The 25,767-nt window shown below is 39.0% G+C and overlaps 1 protein-coding gene across 9 annotated transcripts in view; it reads right to left on the bottom strand.

Annotated features, from left to right (window-relative positions):
• Positions 1–25,767, bottom strand: part of EPN2 (epsin 2) — a 47,297-nt gene that overhangs the window by 8,025 nt on the left and 13,505 nt on the right. For all 9 annotated transcript variants that reach the window (XR_774542.1, XM_010570401.1, XM_010570402.1 and 6 more), the window contains 5 exons: positions 16,688–17,461; positions 6,225–6,337; positions 4,594–4,686; positions 4,176–4,332; positions 969–1,142 (listed from right to left, as the gene is read on the bottom strand). Coding sequence is in view for 8 of the 9 variants with exons in the window: in XM_010570401.1 (XP_010568703.1) it covers positions 969–1,142; positions 4,176–4,332; positions 4,594–4,686; positions 6,225–6,337; positions 16,688–17,282 (1,132 nt within the window). In the remaining variant the exon portion in view is untranslated. The remainder of the gene's footprint in view (positions 1–968; positions 1,143–4,175; positions 4,333–4,593; positions 4,687–6,224; positions 6,338–16,687; positions 17,462–25,767) is intronic.

Genomic DNA, 25,767 nt, shown 5'->3' with positions numbered 1-25,767 from the left:
CAATCACACTCCTGAAAAGCTTTAGTTTGCTTTTTTTTTTATTAGCTGAAATGTTTTTCTAATTTAGTTTTAACCTTCAACACATTTCAAGCAAATGAAGGTACAGACTTAGCTCCATAAAGAGTGCAAAAAGACAAAACCCAAAAGAATGAGTGAAGGTTGTGTATAACAATACTTCTTATGAAGAACAAAGACCCACCATAGTTAAAGAATCATTCGCATAATGATCCAGTTATTGCCCTTTGCCCAGTGAAAAGCTGATTAGACAATGTTTTGCAGTACTCGGATTCCTTTGTTTATTATGTACTGAGATGAATGACTAGCAGAAAATGCATTTAGGATGCATTTAGCCACGGTGCCAACATGAAAATACCAGGTATTAAGATTCATCAAGGTTGCATTAGTTACAGAGCACGAATAGACAATTACATCAGCACCTTCTGCATCTTGCTACACAAGGGCTTAGGGATAGCTTTCACACCCTCAGTCTGAAGTAACAAACCTTCATTTGCACCTCTAAAAGTCTCCTCAGAGTGGGGAGCTGCTCAACCTGTCAACCTACGTCTGCAGAGACATCCATCTGCATAGCTATTTATCATGATGAAAGGTAAAATTACAGTATCATTCATTTCCAGAAATTAAGTCCTTGTCTAATTAAAGATAAAACCCATTTAAAAACCCAACAGCAGCAGCAGTCGTAAGTGCTCAGCATGCACCCACACATACCAATAAAAGAATATAGAAGGGACAGAACATGAAGAAGCAACACGAATTCAGAGCTGCAAGTCAGAATAATAACATTTGAAGTTCTTCTTGCTGCTAGCTATTATAAGTCCCATTTATTTTACAGACCAGTTCTGCAAATTGTTCAGCACATAGCTTCTTTTAACCAAGCAATGCAAGAAAATAATTCAAATTTCACCTTCATGACTCAAATAATATGAATATGGGATGAGACCATTTCTCACCAGAAGTAGAGAGAGGTTTGTTTGCAGGTGCTGGTCCCCAAGGATCCACAGAGGGTTTTGCTGCAGTAGAAGATGGCTGAGCAGGAGCCCAAGGGTCAACATTTTTGGACAGAGACTGAGCTGTGGATCCTGCAGGTGCTGCCCAAGGGTCAACGGAAGCAGCTGGTTTGGCACCTGTAAAAAGAGCCAGCAGGAACACAAGTCAGTACAGTTTCACTTTGGAAAACTTTCCTTGGAGATTAACCTCTCTTATGAGCCATTACTGCCTATTAATACTAAACATAAGTAGGTGAAGCAATTCAACATTAGGAATACTGGTAAGTCTCAGCATCTGTGTCATACATACTGAACAAGCACAAGTAAACTCCATGCAAGACAGATGAATAAAACAAATCTCCCATTTGAAACTGAATAAAAAAAAATCTGCAGTTCCAACAAGAAAATAAACTTGCTTTTGTTACAGGCATTGCCACCACAACAGACAATATCTGACTGAAAGTGACCTAAATCACAGGGTATATTTATGAACTTAGCAGAAAGAAGGTTTCTAAAAAACCTGTGTGTAAAAGGTATGAAATATACAACAAAGAAAAGAAATCTGTAAGATTCAAAGGGAATAGTTTTCAAACTCTTTTTACCATACTGTTACTTTATAAAAACATAATCAGCTTCCCTGAGCTAGCTGTGCTTTTTTTATTCCCATTTGTAAGCACTCCTCCTGACACAGATCTCAGCTGTCCACTGATACCCCTTCCTATATATTTTTTTTTTTTTAAAAACCAATGCCTGAATGCTCAGGATTCTCATTTTTGTTTGGAGATGCTGACAACTCTTCATTCCTATGAATTCAGATTACTCAACTGCTTAAGGCTGTGTACAAGGTTAGGGCTTCCTAGAAACTTGCCTCACTATATGCAATTTCCTGCCAGTTTTTTCTTCTTCCTCCCCAACCTGATAATTTATTGCTTTTCAGCATAGGTGGCCTCTTCTTCCTTCTACCATTAAATGAAGATATTTTGGCTTATCAAGGACCAGCAAAGCAAATCACATTCCAGATTTGCAGTGGGCCAGGCCTGTGTTGGAAGATATCACTCTTGCTTTGTTCCTATGTCATCCGTCCCTGCTGCCCCTCTCCGGCCATCACAGTGCAGGAATGGGAACCTAGTACTTTAAATGCACATCCTGTACAACTCCATGGTGATCAATTACCTTCAAGTCAGATAGTACATGCAAACACAACCAGTCATGGTTTAATTGCTAAATAAGAAAAACTGTATAATCCAAGAGTAGGACAGAATTATCCATGTGGTACATGTCTATTATCTTTAGCCACCATGTAGGTTCCAGGTTACAACTGAATACTGTTTTATCTTTTAAAACTACATACAAAACCCCTTGGCATCACAATATTCTTGAAAACCAATTCAGTGCTACACACAGTGGACAAATTCCAATTTGCAATGTTGGTCTTTGTTTCATCAACAAGCAGCATGGTCTTGCTACAGCTCTGGACCAGGAAATGCTAAAATTTTCCAAGTAAGTCCAATTATTCCCACACCGGTACTTACATTTCCTTTATGTACCCTTAGTGCTGAGTTACGAGCAATGCCATGCAAGAAATGCTAATGACAGCACTTCCCCTAAATGAAAGCTTTCAAAAATCTCTTTTCTTTCATAAAGAGAGCGCGCAAAATTAGAGCACTTGGGAAGATACATTCCCGTAGCTTCCATTATTGCTACTGAAAATGCCAAAGCACATGCAGGTTTTGAGAAATACAGTTTAATGAGTCACTCTTATTAGCAGTCAAATTCATAAATCTGACAGCTTCAAGACTACCCTTAGGAGCCAAGTAACCAGCAAGGTGGAACAAGGGGTTGTTCTATGGTGTTAATAAAGTTGGGCGCCACTGAGAGGAAATGCTACAGCTGCAACTGATGCAAGGAAAATCTTGTCAGAGGATGATATATCAAGATTTGAGGGTGGATTTTGTTTGTTTTTTAACCACAGAAAAATACACTGAACAGCCTTAGGGCCCAAAACTTGGACTTTTTCTGATTTCATGCTTGCAGCTTATCACCAAAAAAGAAAGATTACACTTAGAACAACGAACTGTAGTTGGCCCAGCAGCTATGTAGGTGCCTTTAATGCCACCATGGAGGTGGGGGGAGGCATTTCATTATTAAACTTCAAAATTTTTATCAGGAATCTGGATGGTGGTGTGCTGAATGCTAATGCAAATGACTTTGAAGCACTTTATAGCAGAGGTCGTAGAATCACCAGCCTGAAGCAAAACTGACAGAACTAAGCTGTCAGTCTTCATGAAAAAGCTTCCATTTCCACAGAAATCCCCTGTCCCTCAAAAAAGAAAAAAACCCAAACCCAACAAAAAGTAGATCCAGCTCCAATTCCACAGACGTAGCAAGTTCAATATGTACTGTGAGGAACCATCAACTTTCTTATGCAAAGGAGTAACTCCTTGGACAGACTTTGGCTAACCTAGAAAACAGCACACTACACTGGCAGCAAAACACTCACACACAAAAGCAAACATGCAAAAAAGTGGGCTTAATTGTTCTTTAAGATGTGAAGCACTGGATCTTTCACTTCAGAAACAGATTCCATGAATTTAGCATGAAAAGCTTATGAAACACAGCGAATATTCAAAATGGTAACCTCAGGGGTTTTGTTTAGTATAAAAATCTCCATTTAAACAATTTAATCCATTTGGTTTTGACAGTATACACATCCCATTTCACTAGGAGCAATTAAAGACATGGTAATTCAGATCTACGGCCTCCTAACCACAGCACCCTGCCCAAGTACTATATTAAATACTGGCAAGAGTATAAACCCACGACACTGGTCACAACTAGCAGCCAAAGCATGAGCATCCCCCCAGTCTGAGACAAGTTGTTTTTGCTGTACAAAGACAACAGAAGCTTCACTCTTCTCCTCTTTCTTAAGATTCAAAATGCACACACAAAAACCCAGCTGCTTAAAAAGCAGGAACAGAGTGCGACTTCCACTTGTTTCTGCTTGGAAATGAGTTAGGGGAACACTAGTTCTAGAGTACAGGGAAACAATCAAAATGGACTAATACCCTGTCGTTATCAAGCATGACATTGTACATTGAGAAACTTTGAAAAGCTCAACATTAAAAAGCAAAAACTTTTAAATAAGCATTCTTTCAGGCACTTTATTCTTACCAAATGATTGCCATGGGTCAGAGGCAGTAGCTGCAACTGTGGATCCTCCCCAGGGATCAGTTTGGTTTGCAACAGCAGGAGGTCCCCAAGGCTCCGTTTTCTGTGGGGCCGGTGCCGACGAGGGCAGAGCATCCATTAGGTCCAACAAAGTGGTATGCTGAGGGCAGGAATAATCTGAGCTTTAATCAAGAGCATTACCAGTCTGAAGTACAAACCCATGAGAGTGAAGAAGCAATTTTGTTCCTTTTACACACCTGCATTGACTAGTAGTTTGAAATTTAACCCACATGGAAGAAGCTTTAAGCTATACAACAAAGCAATCCCAAAAGCATAAAAAAGCTCAGTATTAAGCTATTTTGTGTTACTGTATTTCAGCTTTTGGCAGCATAACCGGGAATTTCTTAGTCGAAGGCACTACCTCCTTCTTTTTGGGAATTTTAATTGTGTCTCTGCGACTCTCCTCCAGAGCCATCTGTAATCTCAGATCATCTCCGCGTCTGAGGCGCTCCTCCTGCAAAGGAAATCAACACTGTTGATATAGACCATTAGCCTAGACTGTGCTGCTTGCTCCCTCCAGGTATCTAGCCCCCTTGGCAGGACACTGCGAGGGAAGGCCTGGGCAGTACTCCCTACCACCCTAGGAGTGATGCGCACCACAGGCACGCGCAGTGGGATTGCCAGGATTATTTGCTGTAACTTGTACATAACACAAGGGGGGGGGGGGGGAATTTCTTGTGATTCTTGCCTCAAACAGAGGTCAGGAGCGCCCTGACCCTGTAACACCAGCATAACAGTGTGATCATAACAACATCCATTTTGCTGACTGAAATTTACCCTTGTATTGTTTTATACCTAATGGGAAAGCTATAAATGAAACTTCCTTTCCAAAATTCAGTTACAATGCTAGAAACACCACAAAACTTAAAGTAAATATCCCATCTCTAAATTATTGTAATGGTCTTGAACATTCAAATCACCACCGAAGGACATAGTGATTTAAATTTTAATCTTCCTGGCTTTTGTCAGCTTCCCTCCACACCTGATGCAACTGTTACAAAGAACACTTAAGTGAATTAATCTAGCCAACTCCAAGCATATTCTGTAGGTTTTTAACATCTGTAAACTACCATGTCTGTGGTACATTCAACTACTTTAAATATCTTTGCTTGCATCACGTCTTTCAGAAGTTGACTAATTCCCCAGTTGGTATTTCCCTTGCGATTTTTTAAGCTATTTCAACTGATAGACTCTGATTTTTATTTTCTTTTAACTTTATTGCTCAATAATGACAAAGTTTACTGGGTGATAGTTTCCCTTTCCAAGCACAGAGATACTAATGCTTAAGATACAGCAGTAAGCTAAACTTGTCACAGGAAGCCTCTAAAATATTAGAGGCACTCAGCACAGCTGACTTGAATTTTCACTCATAGCTGAGATTCAACAACTTTGTTATATATTAACACGCAGTAAACTTTATCCACAATTACAGCATTTACTCCAAATTCAGAATGAAGCTCCTAAGAATTAACACAGTAACATAACCCGTGTGATAGATTAGGAGCCAAGTTATTTTAAACCAGGTTCTTTATATATTCTAGTACTTTGTGTCAGGTCACCCTTCTGTTCCAGACAATCTTACTGAATGAACAGATCATTCAAAATTTCACTGTAATCAGAATTCACTGACATTTCTTATGCTGGCCCCATTAATGAAGGTTTTCAGGACTAGTCATGTTTTCAGTTTTCTTAACTGAAAACATCTTCAGCAATGTGATGATTAACATCCTCCCACAGAAAGTCTTCTTGCAAAGTGACTGTCATCTTCCACTAGTCTCAACAGCTTGGAGGCTGAAGTAACTTTAAAAAGAGATTTAAAAAAATAAATAAATAAAAGAGCACCATCTTCCAAAATGGCCTTTCTCTCCCCCTATTCCACCTGGAGCAAAGCCAAGCTGCCATTGGAAAAGAAAAAAAAAAAAAAAAACAAACAGGATTGTATTCTCAACTATCAAAGCATGGACACTTTGGAAAACCTACACGGCAACTGACCTGCTCCGCCACTTCCCGGCTCATTGCCAGCGCGAGCTGCAGTTGGAGCTCCTCTTCTCCACTTGTCTGAGGCCGGGCCTGCTCGAGCTCCGAGGAAACTCGAGGGGACGTAGCTGTTGGAGACAAAATCCAGCAAGTTTAACACACCAAACAACAAAAAGATATAACAGGTTTGATTACTTCTCGGGTACCTAGACCATCCCACTTTCACACAGACATTCTCAAAGGTCCCCAGCACAGCAACAGGCCCCCTGGGTGCCAGGGACCACCGACTCGCCGACCACCATCAGCTCCCTCAGCTGTCAGAGTTAAAGCTTGTACCAAGGCTGAGGTTAACAAGCCAGAACAATTAAGCAGGGAGAACTTTGCAAGACAGTTCAATTGCTTTGAAGGAAAAATGTTCCTGGAAAACAAAGGGGTTTTGTGTTAGTAGGGTTGTAATATCAAGAAACATCACCAATGAATGCTGGATACCCTGTCAGCATATCAAGCTTTGGACGGCAGGACACTGACTGAAAAACCTATAGAATTAATTGTTCAAGAAAACGTTTGTTGATATTTCTTACATCTTCCAATGTCAGTAAGGATTTGCTGGGAGTTGGCCAGTATCAGGGTAAAATCAGATACCACCCACTTTTCTGTAAAATAATGCAGTCTTAATGGGACAGATAAAGAACTATTCTTAACTACTAAAGCAGGCTCAGAGACAAACAAGCCAGCTATTCATACCCAAAATTTACAAAAATACTGTATCATTCTCTGTTAAAAAAAAGTTTAGTATTTAGGTTGGGGGAGTAGTTTGGTTTTTGTTGTTGGTTGGTCTTTCTTTGGATGAAGACCTTTCTTAGCTGAGAACTAGCTGGTAATCTCCCCCACTCCTCCTCAAATAACAGTTGATCTTGACAGCTAAAATACACAATTTCTCAATACACAAATCATCTTTTACTGCTCTTTTCACTACAGTAGCATGCAGAAATTCCCATCCCAATGGGATAACTCTAGTAGGTTTATCACTATATAGTAGTTAAACAATTTTTGTGCTCTCTCTCAGATAATTCTCTAGCATCCAAATCATTTACACAAAAATTTTATCTTACTTTGGCAAGGAAGTTTGTATTTAATGGTTGGAATGATAATTAGTTTGGCAAAATATATACTGACATTTAATAAAGAGGAACCATATTTTTAAACCAGCATGTCAAGCTCAAAAAAATTAAGTTCCTTCTTAGCAGGTCAGCTGGGCATGAAAAAACTAGATTGCCACACTGTAATAAAAAAAAAAAAATAAAAAAAAAAAAAAATAAAAAAAAAAGACTTCTTCAGTCACTACTTTAATCCTCCAAATATGTCATAGTCTTGTCTCCTCCTAAGCTTTAGGCCAAAATGACACCACAAAATAAAAAGTGCGACCTTCTCTCTCACCCAGCAGGTCAGAAGGAAGGTGACTCTGTAAATGAGGAATGACCTTTCCTTTCCACCATACATCCAATGTGCCATCCCATCCCACTCCATTTCTAAAGGGACAAATTTATCACCCAGAACAACTCTTCCATGTTGGGCTGATCCTGAAGCTTTCAAGCCAACCAGACAAGCTCCTTACTTCACAAGATGTTACTCATAACTCAAGTCTATTACTTTTTCAAACTTTCTGATATAAATTACCTAAATTTAGCCCGCTTCATGTGTACTTTTTGCTCCAACAGTCACAGACAGGCTCTCCAATATATTATATGGACTATTACAGACTTAAAGTAGGAATAAAGAGGGCATCAGATAACAGGATGTTGACTGCATGGAAAATATAACCTTAAAATGTTTGTAGAATTTGAATATTCTTCAATATGAAAATAAAGAGAATTAAAAAGAAAACCGGTTAAAACTCAACACAAGGTTACCAAAAGGTAGCCCATGACAGAAAAACTGAGATCCTTCTCTGATTTGTCAGTCAAAAGGAAAAGCAGTAAAGTTAATCTATGTGGACTCCAAGCATTTTATGATGCTAAATAGAATGTTACTGTTAAACAGAGGTTGTGTAAGAACTGAAACAGGTAAAGAACCAGTTGAAGAAGAGATTATGTCATACTGCCTACCACCAAGAAAGTTTACTAACAGTTTCTCAAGAACTGGCTTTAAGACCCATCTTAAGAAAAATTACGTAATAAACAAATGCATGAGGTTATGGGAAAATGCAAAGCTAACACTAAAAAAATTGTCTAACTAGAAGGAGAAAGAGGAATATTAAAAAAAACCAGATGACTGAGAAGGGAAATTGGATGATACAGAGAAAGAAAAATAATTTCTTTGATGACCACCTTCTGCTAATTGGGGGCATCAACTGCAAGTGACAGAGATGTAAAGAACTTTCTTTAGTACCAAAACACATGATAACTCCCAGCCACTAACCTAATACAGCTATTACTAACATTAGCACTACTGCATCAAAGCATTAGTCAGAATTCATCTAACATAACAAATGCAATTCTAGTCATTCAAATCCAAGACAGATGATTTCAAAACAGAATGGACATGGAAACGCTTCCCTTCTGAGCGCAGAGAATATTTTATGTGCTTATCTTTGCAAAAAGAAGATTGAGCAGTTTGCGATTGCTAAATACATCAGGCTTGCAAATACTACAGAATGAGAAAAGCTATTTAAGATAAAGGGGCAAGAACTAATGGTATAAACTGACCATGAATAAATTTGAGATATGAATAGAAAGCAGCAGCTTTCCAGCAGGAATTATAGAAGGAAAGAGTCATAACTGGTTTAAACACAGAGCTGGATAAGCATACAAATGGGACACCAACATAGTCACTTGAGAACAGATGGCCACTGGACTATGATCAGGCAGGTACCTTCTGGTCTTCTACTTCTTTAATGGCAATTGTAGGGAAGAATGTAATTTCCTGCACTTTTTGCATAGGAGTTTTTCCATCTCTGTTGACATAACTACATTCCGTAACAACTAAGCAGCTGATGGTAGAATGACTTTACAATGATGTGAAATGGGTCAGCTCCGATGATTCTCCTCCCATTTCCACATGAAGGACTACTTACTGAAAGTGCTCACCAGTTTCAGCTTAACAGCACACAGCATTTTTGCACTAAAAAGCTGCAAGAAGCAGGGACTGCATCCTACTCCAAGCGTCTCACTCGCCCTCCCATAGTGGGTCCTCGCCTCCCAGCCGCACACGGGAACGGCAGGCTTGCTTTGGCAGAGAGCTACATGACCTCACAGCTCCCAACAGAGACCAGCATTCAGCAGCTCCAGGATCTGAACACAGATAATAAGGGGTCTCACAGATATAGCTTATTTCTTTTCACTTTTAGGCTCTTCAGCAATTCATTCTACTTGGTTTTATTAACTCTAAAAGGCACTTTAGAGCTCCTTTTACCAAAAAAAAGGAAAAAACTGTCAATTTGAAATTCTTCCTTGGGACTTACATTAAAAAACATTGATAAAAATGTTGCTATTTTACATTTAAACTTCTGCAGTGGTTATAAAACCATCTACATTAAACAGCTGCCAGCACATTTTTTGAAAAAGGATTAAGGGAAATTCAAAACACTGTTCTTGGTAGTAATCTGACAGGTTTTATCCAGCAACTTCACTCCTAAAATCCTGCAGTATTATAACTGCTCTTCTCTATTGGCCTCATCCTGCACTAACGTTTTAGTTGCAAGGATCTAGCATAAAGGTTATTGCCTTAGTAACAGTATCACTGCCACACAAAGAATCTCTTATCCCACAGCACATGACAGTTAACTCAGATGTTTATGTAAGATGGGACTCAATAGATCAATTCTGACCTGCTAAACCCTGCTTTGTTGCTGCTTTGAGAATTTGGAGATCCCGGTCCCCCTAGGCTGCCCAGAAGCAACAGCGTGGGTATCTGCTTCTGCAGGGAGACATGCCACCAGGCTGTCTTCTCAACAAGACTCTAGCTGCAGTGCAAGGAAATAATTTCCAACCTCAGTTAATCACTAAAACAGGATTCTGCTCCACCATCTGTCTCTAGTACAGGCTATGACATCTCTCATACATATCTATCGGTAATTTACTGTATTTTGGCTATATTAGAAGCCCTCTGTAGATGTCTATATGTTTGGTTAAGTTAGTGAGTTAAAGTGTATATACAGTACACAGCTAGAAAGCAGACTCATTGCCTACATTAATGATAAAAACCAGTCACAGCATAAAAATCAGACTGGGCATTTTCATTCAGAAGTGTGTGCTTGGTTTTTTGGGTTGGGTTTGGGGTTTTTTAAATGCTACCCTAGACCAAGTGATGGCACAGAGTGCCATGGAAAATAAGCCCCAGCTTTATAATTTGCAGGTGGCATTCTTAAGAACAGAATTCAGTTCTCAGTCACATTTGTTCAGAAAGAAAAGCTGCTTCCTCACTCAATTGGTATGCCTACAAAGCTAGACAAGACCAAGGCTGACTTGAAAAATTAGAATATCATCAAGGTAAGAACATAGAAACTGATAGCATTTCACTTGGGAACCAAGCAGAGATCCCATTTGTTAGCCTTCAAATAAAAGACTATTCAAATAAAGATGGGACACTTTCAAAAAGCCAATCTAACCTCTCAAATTACGAAAGGGAATGTGCAAGCTGCTTAATCTAGAAGGAACTGTGTAATCCACCTTTCCATTGGGAATTAAAGAGATCTCTCAAATACAAGAAGAGAATTAATAGCACCTATTAATGTGGCAAGGTGGAGCTGATCAGCCTTACTGCATGATTTCTAATTGCGGTGAAGCAGATGGAGCACTTTTGAAATTAATTTAATACTGAACAAATCCTTAAAGCTTGTTTTGGTTAAAGAGCATTTTTTTCTCTCAGGTGATCCCTACACTCATCTTAATAGACACAGTCAGATAATTTATTGCAACTACAGAAGCCTGGTTACACCAATGGCATCTCTCACCTTTACTTAGAGCACCAGAAAAACAAAAGTATGATGAGGGGATTAAATCAAGTTGTCAAGTGACATCTGACAGATAACACAGGAGTCTATCAAATTCCTTCAACACCTCAAACTATAGAAATTATCCATGCAGCTCATCCAGACTCATTGCTGGATGATATGCCATATATTCCCTAAGATAAAAGGCCAGGGATGTACTCCAACATGTACAAATGCAGAACAGATTATATTAACAAACAAACAAAAAAACCACCCCACCAAACACCCAACCAAACAAAACAAAACTTTAAAAACAGGAGCATTCTGAAATTCCTATAGTGTCAAACCCAAATTAGTAATTCCTCTGAATTATTTTCCACTCCAAGCAAAAAGGGAGACAAAACTGACATAGATGAGTGAACGCAAACTTGCTGATGCTTCACAAAACTGTTTTTAAATAATGAGTCAACTTACTGTGAATAATCACTGGAAATATTAAAACTCATTATTTCAGCTAAAGAAAATTGCTCAAAAAAATCTTTACAGGTAAGGTTAAGAGACTTGGCATTTCACAAGATCCAGAAAAGCCTTTTTCAGTCCATCTTTCACCAATCTTTTATCAAATGTGTAATGCATGTGTAATGAATCTGATTTCTCAACCAAGCGGCCTACCTCCAGGCAAAGCACTCCTCTAAAATCAGGTCACACTACGCACATTGCGTTGTTCCCTACTCTGCCACGTTTGTGTTCATGAAATCAGGACATTAAAACACACAACAGTCTTGGTCTGCCAACATTTCTAAGTGCAACCCAAACCCAAGGCAGCAGATGGCCAAAAGAAAGGACACATGTACAACCCAAAATAACACAGGTAGGTCCTCGTTTAGGCATAATAGGATTGGACCTCTTTAAAAAGCGCAGCTTCAGTAAACTTGGTTTTAAAACATGAAGGCAGTACAGGGAGAGGACCAGCATTTTCCAGGGATCCTTCAAAGCTGAAGCTAATCCAAACACACTATCTTCTGGGGGCAAGGTTGCCAAGGAATTGGCTGTCAGTCACTTCCCTCCAGCTAGTTTTTCCATCATTTTTCTGACTCCATAACCACCCCAGCCACAAGGAGCTGCAGCAGACTACACTGCTTGCTTCCTGAGCAGCCACAGCTCAACTGTGACAATCCAGATAGGTCTGCTAAAGACAACACAACTAACCTGCTCCTAAGACGGCTGAGAAAGAACAAGGTAATCTGAGTCCCTACACTCCTGCCCCATCTCCTAAGAGCTTCTGCAGGCCCGAGGTGCTCTAGCACAGCGTTTTGCAGGTACTCTAAACGGTCTGCCACACTGCAGTGACTGCAGGTTACACTTCTGCCATGCTGACCACTCCAGTGTAGCAACAGAGTAATATCCCTGTGTAAGCCTCTGCTGAAAGAATGCTTTAAAAAGATAGCTACTAGATGAAGGACTTTATCAAGACCAGTAAACTCTAAGAAATGCACTCCCAAGCTTGAAACAGCATCACATTTCAGACTTAAGAGGTCTATATAAAGAACACCCTACTTTTCCCCATGCAGCCATCAATCCAGAATCCTATTTAAGTGGTCACTGGCAGCTGTAGATGAAACAAGGCTAGGAACAAAAGGCTGAAGTTTTCAAAACTGGGTGACTAATGTCTAGCATAAAGACAATATTTAGACACAAAGACAGATTAGGGGTGGGGAACTACTGCTCCAAAAGATTTCAAATATTGACCTTCTACTCCTTCCTCTCCCCAGTAGGTTTAGTTTCAGCACCACACAAGAACATTCCCTTAACGTGAAATAAAACCTGATACCAGATTTCATGCAACTCCATACAATTTACAGGTTTTCCAAAATAAATAAGAACTTTTATGTATTTTGTCATGGTATATTTAATAACTCCTAACTTGAACAGTAATTGCCCCTGGCTTAAAGCTGGAAGATAGCCAATTGTCCACAGTATGTCAGAAACTGCTGACAAGATGGAGGTTGGGAGGAGATTTATTTTTGCTTTTAGCTTTACAGTATCTCTCTTGGCTTCCATTTACAGATTACAAGACTAGATAGCAAAAACCCTAATACTTTTACAAATGTTTGCATGAATAGTCAGTAATATTCACATGCCATAATGTATTCCCTAGAATTATACAAGCTTTACAGCACAGAGATCTTCAGGGCCAACAAAGTGATTAAGGCAAAGCTTTGGGGGAAAGAATTTTATTAAAAACTATCATGCTTAACCATTTCACTTTCCACAGTTTCTAAAGGATTGTTAGAGATGAGATGAAAATATCTGCAAGGAAACGAGGAAAATGTCCTTATTTGCCAGTGTGTCTTGCCTGCAGCAGTGAGGCATGATGGTACATCAGTCAAGAGATCCTTTTCCATCTTGAATTCTCTCACACTATACAGGCTACCAATACTGCTTTTATTTTTTCATAAAGGATAAATCTGAGACACAAAGACCAGCAACTTTACAAGAAAAACCTTTCTGGCTCAACATCAAATACAAAAACCAATTCTTACATGCACTGTCGGATACAAGCCTACGCACATGCTTAAGAAGCTGAAGAAGAGCAGTAGTTTGAGCATTGCACACTTACAAACAAACTGTACAGTGCAGCTAATTCAACCTTCTGAAGAAACTGAACAAAAAAGGGTCCACTGACTTATCCAATATTGCACTTTCAGTAACTGACAGAAGGGGGAAGAGATCCCTCACACACAATCTGGACACATTATCCACTGGAAATTACTTGTTCCCCTAGTGACCTGTCCTGCAGAAACTATTAAACTCTTTCAGCCAGCTCAGGCTTCTTTTCTTCTGCAAGAAAGTATCAAAAGTGAGGAGATTTTATAGCCAAACACAGTCTTTTCAAGTAAGGGGAATGCATTCTCGAAATCTGCAATCCCCACCCACTGCATCTAGCAAGGAACAAAAGTAAAATGCACTAATACCAAAACACTGAGAGATGAAACATTTCATTTAGCTATCTATGTTGGTAAAAAGGCTGTTACACTCTCCCAAGCTTTATTTGTATTTGAATGTTAATAAGACATAGTAAATATTTAGCAAAGAGGGTGGATGTACATTTTTAATAGGCAAATCTCATGCTATAGATTGCAAATCTAAATGCCTCTGATCTCCTCTTCAAAGGCTCAGAGGAATGAAAGACAATTCTACCATAATATACAGTACAGAAACCGCATCTTAAAACTGTTATAAGGAGAGTATTTCCCAGGAGCTAAGCATAACTTAATTCTTTTTACATATTTTACTGAATCCATATTTTCAGAACAAAAGAAGGGTATCGTTACAGAATAAAAGAAAACACGATGGATACAATCTCTTTCACTTTAAATAATGAAAAGCATCTTTTCCATTAAATTTAGAAGGCACAAGAATAACCCTACATTTATGTAACAGATTAAATGTCTGGATTTTGATGAAACTCCTTCCTCGTTTCCTAGGATAAAGGACAAAGCTCTACACAAAGTTTTCCATTATTGGAAGCACTTAGCACAGCTGTTTTGTAAGGTGCTGGTTTGCTTTGCTATACTCAGTTAAACCACAGAAGAAACATATTAAAACTTCAAAAGATGCAGATCATAAAAACTAACAACCATCTGTATTTTTGCTGATAGCTAATTAAGTCCAGGAGAGTCTACAACAGAGGAAGAACCTAAAGGGGAAAAAAAAAAAAAGAAAAAAGAAAAAGCCTGAGATTTCTAAAGCTTCTTAGGTACATGCTTATGGGGGAGGAAAAAAAACAGATTAAGAAATCATTACCTCAAAAGCAATCCTGCAAATAAAGATATACAGCGAAGTCATACACAGGCAAATGAGAGAATCCAGTAAATCAACACTTCGTACTGAAAGAATAACCAAACTTGCTTCTTGACATCTAGTCCTCCATCAAAAATCTAAGGAACAACAATTCAGAAACACACCCTGCATTGCTCAATCCTTGCTGTGAGGAATAGTTTGAAGCCTCTGGTAGCATTTAACATGACAAACAATAGTTACATGCACTAATTAAAGTTAAGAGCTGGTGAAGAAATAACCCTGTGGAACAAACCAAAGGTGTGCTCAGCATACCTTAGTGACTATTACTTCAGTCCATCAGCATAAGTTAAAAACAACAATATTTCAATCTATCTCCTAAATTAAGAATTTTTGCTGTAGTCAACAAAGATCTACAGACCTCAAAAGAAAAAATGTTATTGATATGATAACAATATACATGTTCTTCTGTAAAAAGTCACACTGAATCAATGCTCAAGTATAGTTATTACAGAAAAATAAGATGTTTGTTATTCCACTGCTAATTAGAGACAAGATAAAAATTCTCATACCTGGAAACCTTCATGCACTTTTTTTGAACCCTGCATCCTAAAAATATTTCCTTCTGAAAAAAAATGTTCATGCTCTTTTCCATAGCTTTAAATGGACAGAGATTTTCTTCATCCTAGCTTGAATTGCCCTGCTGCCTCCCACTGCCTTCCACAGAAAACGTCTGTACATGTCAGGGGTACTGACATCATTCACGTATTTATAATTTGAGAAGCGCTTTGGGACACAGGACATGAAAAACTTAAGATTCTTAAAACTGGTGCTCAATTGATTCACCACACTGGCTCAGTTACAGTCCTCCACACACTATAAGCATTCATTTAAAGAAAAGATTTTCCTTCAGAATTAGACCACAACCACTGACATTCCAGCCAAAGCAGCTTTCATCAGATCATTACTTATATTAAGAAGGATTTAGTGCCAAATCAGGCCTCTTCCTAACATGACAGGGAGTTCCCCCAAGCAGTGGTATAAAGAATCCATTCTTCCCACATCATTGTATTATTTTTTTTTAAGAATGAAATATAGTATTTAGTACTGATACTTGCATACCAAATGCTGATAGTATAACTATCTCAACATAGACATATTCAAAGCATTACTCTCCAAGAACTGCTGAACAAGAAATAAAGGAAATTAAATACCAATACTCTTTCCGAAGTAAAATAGCAGCAACATAAAGAAAGTAGCAAAATGATCCAGAAAATATTCTGCGTTTCTTATTTTTTCTTTAATTATACTAAACAAAAAGAACTCAACACAACAGATTTTCAAGCACTCCTTTTAAAACTAGAAACAACAACAACAACAAAAAAATCGATTCAAAGTCTCCCTACTGAGATTGGGGGCCTATCACATCAAACATTGGAACATGTTCACAAAAGCAGCTTGACAACGCTACCTTTGGGAATTGACAGTAAACAACTGCTTTTTAAATTGATTTACGTCAGTACACACATCCTCTCTAAAACAAACATTTAACCAGTCATTTGAAGAGACATTAGTGCCAGGAGGAGACCTACAAAGACTCAGCCATTGCAAAACGCCCCTTGCAGTCAGCATATTAATCCTCTTAGCAGGCACCATTTACTCTCACGTATAACAGCAAAACAGAATTCAAAATCTCTCAAAAGAAAAGGAAAAGAAGCTTCTTTTATGTGTGTTTGCTTGTACTTACAGCCATGGTAAGATGCTGGGGATCCTCCAGACTTTCCATATTCTTGCTCCGAGTAGCTGGTGGATAGGTTTGGCTGACTGGAGCCTCGGCCGAAAGTGATCTGATTGCTACCCACTCCAGTGGCCACCTGAGCCATGCGTTCTTTGGTCTTCAGGGCTTGGGCCCTCTCTGTCTTGAGTCGCTCATCATCCTTCAGAAGAGACACTAGCTGCTTGGATTTCTCTCTCACATTGATGCCCTGGTCCTTACCATCTCGATCAATATACTGAAAATCTTTTAATGTCTGGATAGCAAAAATATTCTCTTTACACTGCTGCGCCACCCTCTCAGAACCAGTTTTAATCAGGTAATCTAACAGAGTAAGGGCCTTGTATACATGTCGCCAGTTCTTGCCATGGTCATTCAGTCGTTTCCAGATCATACTCATAATTTCAGAAAAGGCCACAACATTGTAAGTCAGATCTGCTATTTCAGTCATTAATGAACTTGAGGGACCCCAGGGGTCATTAGAGGTCGCTTCTCGAACTTTTATTTCGGCCTCTGAGTAATTGTTCACAATGTTCTTCATCTGCCGTCTAATTGACGAAGTCGTCATTTTTATTTCCCTTTTTAACAAGACAGATACCAGAACACAAACAAAAAAGAGCTATATTTGCTCTTCTATGAACGTTTCCAAACTGCGAAGGCTCCGTATCAGTTGCTTATTTGTAACACATTCCACTACAATCATTTCCTCTCTTCAAGAGAATGACACGAGAAAATGAAAATCATGACCTGAGTAAGGAAAGAAAACAAAGCACGTTAGTTGTGTCTTTAATTATTCCTACATGGAAAGCAATCTACATACACCTTGGAGAAATTCTGCTAGAGGTAACTGATGAATTTTCTCCCTGAATTTCTTCAGGACATCTGATTTTGAAAACAACTTGCTCTTCTCACAAGTAATATTAAACACTGAAGATTAAAAACCTGAACTGTTGAACAAGACAAAAGCAAGAAGATATTCATGCTGATGCAAATGAAAAATCTTAAAAACAAAACAGAAACAAAGTCCAAGAAATTACTTATGGATTTACTTCCCAACAAGGTAAAACCTATCTAGAATTTTTAATTACAGAAATTACAATGCTACCTTGCAGACCTGAGATGAAACTACATTAGAAATTCCACACATAGCAGCCATTAGCTTCTCTCTAACAGTTGACAACTGCAGTCTGCTACCATTGCTGTAGGAATCTGCATACTGAGAGAATAAGCAAACTTCCTAAAAATTAACCAAGCTTTTTCTGAAACTTCAGGTAAGTTTAAAGCACACTCGATTTCAGGGCAGAGATCTTGAGCAGTGCTCTGTATTCAGTTGAGGCCTAGGGAAGAGAAACAAGCACCAGAACGACGCACTCCAACTCAAGGTGACCTTTAATGCTAAGCAGATTAGAGGGGAAATTTTTTTTTTTCCAATTACATTTACTTTCTACATTTGACAACACTCATCAGATCTACAGTTCCTGCTCTGTGTGTCTTTCACACAGCACAAAAGAATTTTTAATTATATGAAAATGGAATTGTAAAACCAAAATGACTGGCAAGAAAACCCAAGGACAAGCTCTGCAGCTGGAAAGCTGTCTCACTTATTTATTTAAGTTTCAAGTAAACAGAGGCCTATTAAGCTTTAGAATACATTACTTGAGTAAACTGGCAGATTTTGCTATTATGTTAACACAGTTAGCATAGCCATCTTTGATAGTCACCACTTGCATGAACACTAAGCACTGATTCTATAACGGAACTTGCCACATTAATAGAGATTGCACATTCAAGATGTCCTCTAATAATGTTTCTTCAAACACTCCAAAGAAGCAACAGTTACCACTTCCAAAAGACAGGGGAGAGAAGTAAAGCACAAATTGCAAGCCTAACATTGGTACCATTCAGAGTGAAAGCAGAATTAAGCATCAAGTTGGACAACGTGGAGCTCTGCAATTACTTTCTCAGCATAAAGGCATATACCCTTCCTAGAAGACCACGCTGGACAAGGTAAACTACCACAGAACAGGTCCAATGAGTTACTGTATTTTATTTTGTTCCACTAAAGCTAATTTTTGGCAGAATCAAACACTATTATGGCATCCTGGAAAACTAACTTTAAATGAGATCAACGCTAAACTGCATCATCTTGGTGTTTTCCCCAATATTTAAAACCAGTTGTAGAAGAATGTTGATCTATTGTCAGGTGGCTAGTAGCCACAGGAATAAAAAGGGGCACCTTCTCCTGGGGCATTTACAGGTTTGTGCATTATAAACCCAGAATTTGAAAAGGATGACCCTATATAAACATTCCCAGGTGCTCATGACTGCTGCTTCACTCCAAAAGTTAACATTGCCCAAATCTGCTGGCTCACCTGCCCTTGTGGTCACTCTCTAATCCATTACTCTCAAAAGCTGAGGCACCAATTAAAAAAAAAATACACACATACACACACACCGCCCCAACACACATCATCTAACCTAAACCATTTCTTTATGTCAATAATGGATTAAGGCAATTTCACAGACAAAGCTGAAACAAGTTATCCAAGGAGGTGGCAGCATCTGGTAGAAAGATGGTCACAAAGAATTAAGGGCAGGCTGCAGGCAGTAACTTCTTCAGCTGGTAAAACTGGAGCCACCAAAGGATACAAGCGCCAGCCTAACCATGAACACGACTATACTGATGATGTGGATCCCAGATCCGAAGAATGCAAACCCCCCATAAGGGCTTAGCTTGTCACCCAACCAGAAAAGCAATAGGTAACATGAAAAAATCAAAAACATGAGAACTACAAAACCTCCTAGACCTAGAAGATAAAAAGTCCACCGAGCCCAACATCCTCAGACACAAATCCTCAGGTAAAGAGTATGAGAAAAGAACATATATATTCCCTTGCCTTATATTATCAGCAGCTTAGGCATCTTTGATGCAACCTGTGGTGGAGGTTCTACCAGCCAGCAACAGGCACACTGTGTGTCCACCAACCCTTTTTTTTGAGGCCACTTCTACTTCCCACTTCACCCTCAGCAAGCACGCAACACCGGTGCAGTGAGCATGCTACACAAAAAAAGTACTTCAGCTTAATTTAAATTTGGACATTTATTCCCCAAGCTGCAGATAGGGGGCATGCTTTTTAAGAAAGAACAAGTCACCTTCGGCTTCTTTATTGTCACTCATGATTTTATAGAAATTGGCCATCTCCTTCTGAACTGAGGATCCCCTGAAATGCAGTCCCTCTACTTAGAAGCTGCTCTGTACCTCCAAACACCCCTGATGTCTTTCTATGCATGTATTACACTTCAATTTCTTGAGATACACACAGTTCCAAGCAATCGACATTTCATATTTGGCAGTAACAAAAGTTTATAACACAACAGTCATTTACAGCTTAGGATTTCCCATTCTTTATCAAATACTTTCTAAAAGTCTACTTGCCTTTTGGTAACTGTGCCTCTACTCATGCACATGAAACCAGGGTCATTTCTTCTCCCTATGCAAATGCTTTGAGGCTATTTCATCTGCCATTTTATCACTCAGCCGGTCTCAATCTTTCATCCTTCCCTTCAATTCAAGATTCATTTTAAATTTTACTAATTTGGTTCAATTTGGCCACCTTGTTATCTAGAAACGATCCGGAAAAGGAAGTATTTGCAAGAGCACTGATCTTTGCAGGACAGTTCACTGGGAATAACCCTTCACTGTGGGAACCAACCATTTACTCCTAACCCCATTTCCTGTCTTTTAACCCGCTGTAAATCTATGAAAAACATTCTTGTCTTATGAGAGTTTTGGTGAGGCCAGAGATGAGAGGCCTTACCAAAATATTTTTAAAAGTCACATACCCTATACAATCAAATGCCTCACCTATGTGTACCTCCCCAACCAAAGAGGAAAAAAAAAAAAAAAAAAGAGAGAAGTTTGTTTTATTTCTTGTTACAACTTCACAGGCTTTAGAAAAAATTCATTTTAATACCACACGATATTTGGAAAGGTAAAATTTACAGTACACGGAACACCTACTAGTCCTAAACATCACTAACCTTGGCCAATGAAATAAATACCTCAAGAATTAATCATAATCACAACATAAGCAGGCACATGGACAACCAGGGTACAATTTCACATGCCATCCCAAGCTAATTGTAAGCCAGCACCAAACCCAGTGGCCTCCCAACCCTGCAACCGCTTCCCCTTTCTCTCTCTTGCATCAAATCTAGCAATTACACAACAGCACAGTAAAACGCAACTTAAAGTCTCACAGAAAATTAGCTTTTTAGCACTGGTTTTTCTGTCAAATCAGTGAGGTGACCAGGCTGCACAGACACAGTCACAAGCTTTGCTGCAAGGCAGCCTGTGAGAAGAGTAAAAATAATCCAACCCTGGCCTCACTTTTTAAGGAGCTGATTAAACATAACATAAAGCTGTCAAGCTCCAAAAAACGGCACCAGAAAGCGAAGAGCCTTCATTCCTGCCCAACTACACCACACACACTAGGAACCTGTACACCCGGTTTCAGAGAAGCCGCCAAATGCAGGACCCAAGGACCTGCTGTGCTCTCCATAGAGGCTGCAGCTAAATGAAGGAAAAATATTCCTGGTTTTGCTGTAAAGTGCAGGCAAGGAGCAGAATAAAAATCATAGCCTCATCAAGTGCAGAAATGGTTTGGAGAAAATCCTATATTTGGGAAACACTTAGGCTTATGTTTAAGATTTATTAGTTGAATTACCAACAAAGCTACACCCCAAAAGCAAGTGAGCTTGGAATACATACATGTGCAGGAGGCCCAATTTATAGCAGCCCCCATTCCCCAGACTGGAAATTTTGCTAGGGTGAAGCTTCTGAGGAAGTCTGCTAGCAGAGAGTAAGTCTGGAGTAGTGCTTCAGAAAAGTAAACATAGAGCAAATAATCCAATGTGTTCTCTGCTTGAAAGAAGTGAAGTGAGCATTTTTCATCCTTCCAGAAAATTAGAGATTTTGCTGGCATGATTCTTTATCTTCATATCTTCGATTCATGAAAACAAAGGCATTTAACGAGAATCGCATTAATGTCTATTTTTTCCTTTTCCTGAAGGAAAGACATGTTTTCTAATCCTATTCTACTTTTAACCCACTAAAGACAATTTACTCTAAACTTCATTTTACTCTATTAAAAACACAAAGGATGACTGGGGTGGAAAGATGATAGATTTTTTTATTCCCCCTCCCGATCTAGTTGTACCAACATTTGAGATAACTATTTTGGCAGTAGCAGTAATCCTCACCGAGAACTCTGTAAGCCTTTCAGTATCTGCTTTACAAACTCTCTGCTTCCACACCACACAAAGAAAGTATTCTACTTGATTATTACCGGTCTCGGAGCACCGTAACAGCCTATCTTATGATTCAAGAGATCAAAAAGCCAAATATCCCTACTGCATAGAAGTGAGAAAACGTTTCTAACGCATGGTCAAATACTTACATAGAAAGTTTAGAATTTTTTTTTTCCAGAGACCTCAGTGAATTAACTTCTCACAACAAACCACAAGGAAGTACAATGCACTTGCAACTTCAGCAAAAATCTGAGTTTGCATTTTTAACAGTACAGTTGCAAAGAAAGCAGAAAGTAAGATTAGTTGATTAAAGCTGCTATTCCTTGCTAACAACAGGAAAAAGGCTATCAGCTTGAACAGATTTCTTTAAAAGGTTAAACAGAGAGTGGAAGAGGGAGTTGTTAGTCTTGTTCATTTTAGGTGAGCCTTCCTCATTTTCTCTTCCTTGGTCCCTACAAGCCATTTTCTCTGTTTTATAAGTAGCTTGTCATCTTTAAATAGATAGAAAAAGAAACATATAATTCTGTAGACAAGAAGGTGAAGCTTACCTGTGCTATCAAGGGTAACCTGGAGGGGAATGCCCCCTTTCCTTTTTCCTATTCCAATAGCTTCATTACACAAATAACCCCAATGAATTCTCACGGTGCTTTTCTAGATACAATGTCCAGACAGAATGAATTCTTGACTAAACTTCTCAACAGCTCGCTCTCACAAGAGATGAAATTCAGTAAATGAAATCTACATGAGGAAACCATCTTTAATTTGCTAAGATTAACACAGAAATGAGGCCAAGCCACAAAACTCCTTAATAAACTTAGTTCAAAGAAACAGCCATACAAACCCACCTATATACAGTCTTTCAGCAGAATCCATTCAGATCTCTGGAATGTAAAACTCAAACCAGGGTTTGTCTGCACTGATAAAATGCCCTTCATATCAAGCCTGAAGGTAAATACACATATAGTCCAGCTAAGTATGGACCGGAAATGTATGAGAAGCCTTTAATATCAAGCAGGCAATAAAAGTGTGAAAATTAACATCAAACATAAGAAGTTCACCAGAAATTTGCATAAAATTTTAATTAACAGTACTGCAGACAACATATGTTATGCACGCTCCTTACAGTAAATGTCTAAAAGTGAATTTTTGAAAACAGTTATTAATTCAGTCATTCTATGATTTCAAGGCAGTCTCTACAGACATCTTAATCTACATAAAAATATCCCCTCTTTCATGAAATACATGGAAAGATAACTACAAGTTTTCATCCAAAGATTCATACTGCAGTTACACAAAGAGATTTTTCTGGTCATCGCTAGAAAATAACACTCAAACAGCTCAAGCAGATTCCCTTATTCAGTTTACAGGACAGTCCTCAACAGCTGTGCTGGCAACAGAGACACCAAAACACTGCAATACTGGGGGCATAGGCAGGCGATCTCAGGCCAGCCATGCTACTGAGCAGCTCTGTATTATGAAAGCACATCCTCAGTACGAAGGGATCCAAACAGTACCATCTGGGATATTTGCACCCCACTATAATTTCAAAGGAATGTAAGTGAAATATAAAGCCTTAAAGAGCCACCAAGAGCCTCTCCTACCCAAGACACGCTGAAGCAGCTGCTATGAGAAGTTCCAACACATTATAAAGCCAAAGCATGTGCCTTACCTCTAAGGTGTGAATACACACAAATAGCTAGAGATCTGCTCTCCTTACTATCAGGGTGGAATGACAGAGACAGGCGATCCTCAGAGACCTCTATACCAGGACAAATCGGAGAACCCAGGGCCTGGACAGCACTTCTTGCCAGTCTGCAAAGAATCAGGCTAAGAGGAAAGCGTTGCCAGATGCTGACTAAGGAAGAAGTTCCCCCGACAGACAAGACAGTGACACCACACCTGAACAGAGCAAAAAACACACAAACACAACCCAAATCATAACAATAAGTCAGCTTCTATTTATAGCACAGGAAAAGGATTCCCATTGCCTGACGCTGTAAATTCACATCCTAGTTTTCTTGCAATAGCTTGTTACGTGTACAAATCCAAACCCACTGTGCTTTTGGAAAGTCTCATTTTCCACAAACAGGAACCAGAAATCTTTGACAACAAAACTGAGCACAAGCCTGTATTTAAAATTCAGGAATATAATAATCCAGAAAAAATGATAGCAAAGACATTGTTCTTACACTGGATGCCACACTGCTAGAGAAATTTTCAAACCTAGTTAATTCTCTTTCACAGTTTGGTGAGGGTTTTTTCCCCCTATTCATAAATAATTCTTACAGAACAACTGGATAAGCAGAGGATATCATTATACTGCCTACAGTATAACATCCTACTGCAATACAAACATCACTCCCAAAACCAAACAGGAAGAGGGGTAACCGTACATTGTGGTCACTTGGAGAAGAGTACTACGAGAAGCGAAGCAGCTTGGCACTATACATAAAAGCCAACAAGTAGCACACTTATGAGCTCTCTCTTGCTATTGTATAGCAGAGAAAACAGTAATTCATGTGAATAAAACAGTAAAATGAAGACACTGAAATTACCATCAATGCCCTTCCTCAACCTTCAAAATTATTTAGGAAATGAGTTACAAGCACAGATTGGCAAATGGTTTGAAGAACAGGGTTAACTCCAGAAGAAAGGTTTCATTTCCATTTTTCACAGCTTAAATGCTTGTCTTCTTCAGTGTAATTTCTGAGAAGAGGAAATGGTTCAAAATTAAAAGTTTTGGAAGCTTTCCACTCCCTTTTACAAGTGAGAGAACAAGGTCAGCTTTCACAGACAGCAGGTGGCCAAATTATTTCTTTATTTAAAGAGTTAATGCTGAAAGATAATTTGCCTTCAAATTTATGCATATTCATGAATCCCAAGGTTAGATTCTACACTGATTTTACAGTCCTGCCTCAGATTCACAGATAAAAACCAATTCCAGCTTGTATGGCCATTTAGCCATAAAATAGATTTACAGACACAAATTTGTTTAAGTTTTCTCTATAACACCTCTTCTTACTACATGTCTACTTAAATTACCAAGGCAGTATTTGAGCTCAATGGAAAGCTTATCTCATTACTCACAGAGTCTACAGAAAGGGGAGGCAAGGAACAGAAATCTAACTTTCATCTTGCAGCCCAGAACACGGCAGCACTACCTGGCCACTTTACTTTGGGACCCACCAAGCCAGACTTGATGGTGCATTCACAGTTACATTTGACTTTGCAGCCCCCAGCGCAGCTGGAAGTATCGACAGTGCGGGAAGCAGCTGCAAATATGCTCTGAAGTGCTGCGAAAGCGGATGGCCTCTGTAAGAGCCATGCGGATCACCACAAACGATCCAAATCCGACCTACACTGGAGATCTAATTTTAGGATTACAAGCTTTGACAACATCTTTTTAAAAATAACACATTCCTCCTTCTATGGCTGGGTCAAGTGTCATCAACAGTACTACCTGCATTTTACACAGCAGATCTCAGTTTATTTTTCACCAGTGATACAAGAAGTACTGGGTGCGTAATGAGTAACAGAATATTGCAGAATTACAAAACAGCGTAAGGTCAATCCATTATGCACTGAACCAGAAATTCTAAATGCAAATTAATCCAACACAACAGTGAAAATACCTACCCAAGCTCTCAAAAGGAATTTGTTCTCTGGGGATTACCTACTTGAATGAAAGCACTTCGTATTTTATTCTCACAAATAGAGCGGGGGGGGGGGGGGGGGGGGGGGGG

This window comes from Haliaeetus leucocephalus, unplaced genomic scaffold, assembly GCF_000737465.1.
Source record: "Haliaeetus leucocephalus isolate CR32 unplaced genomic scaffold, Haliaeetus_leucocephalus-4.0 Scaffold295, whole genome shotgun sequence".
NCBI lineage: Eukaryota > Metazoa > Chordata > Aves > Accipitriformes > Accipitridae > Haliaeetus > Haliaeetus leucocephalus.
This window is presented reverse-complemented; position numbering and strand designations above follow the sequence as displayed.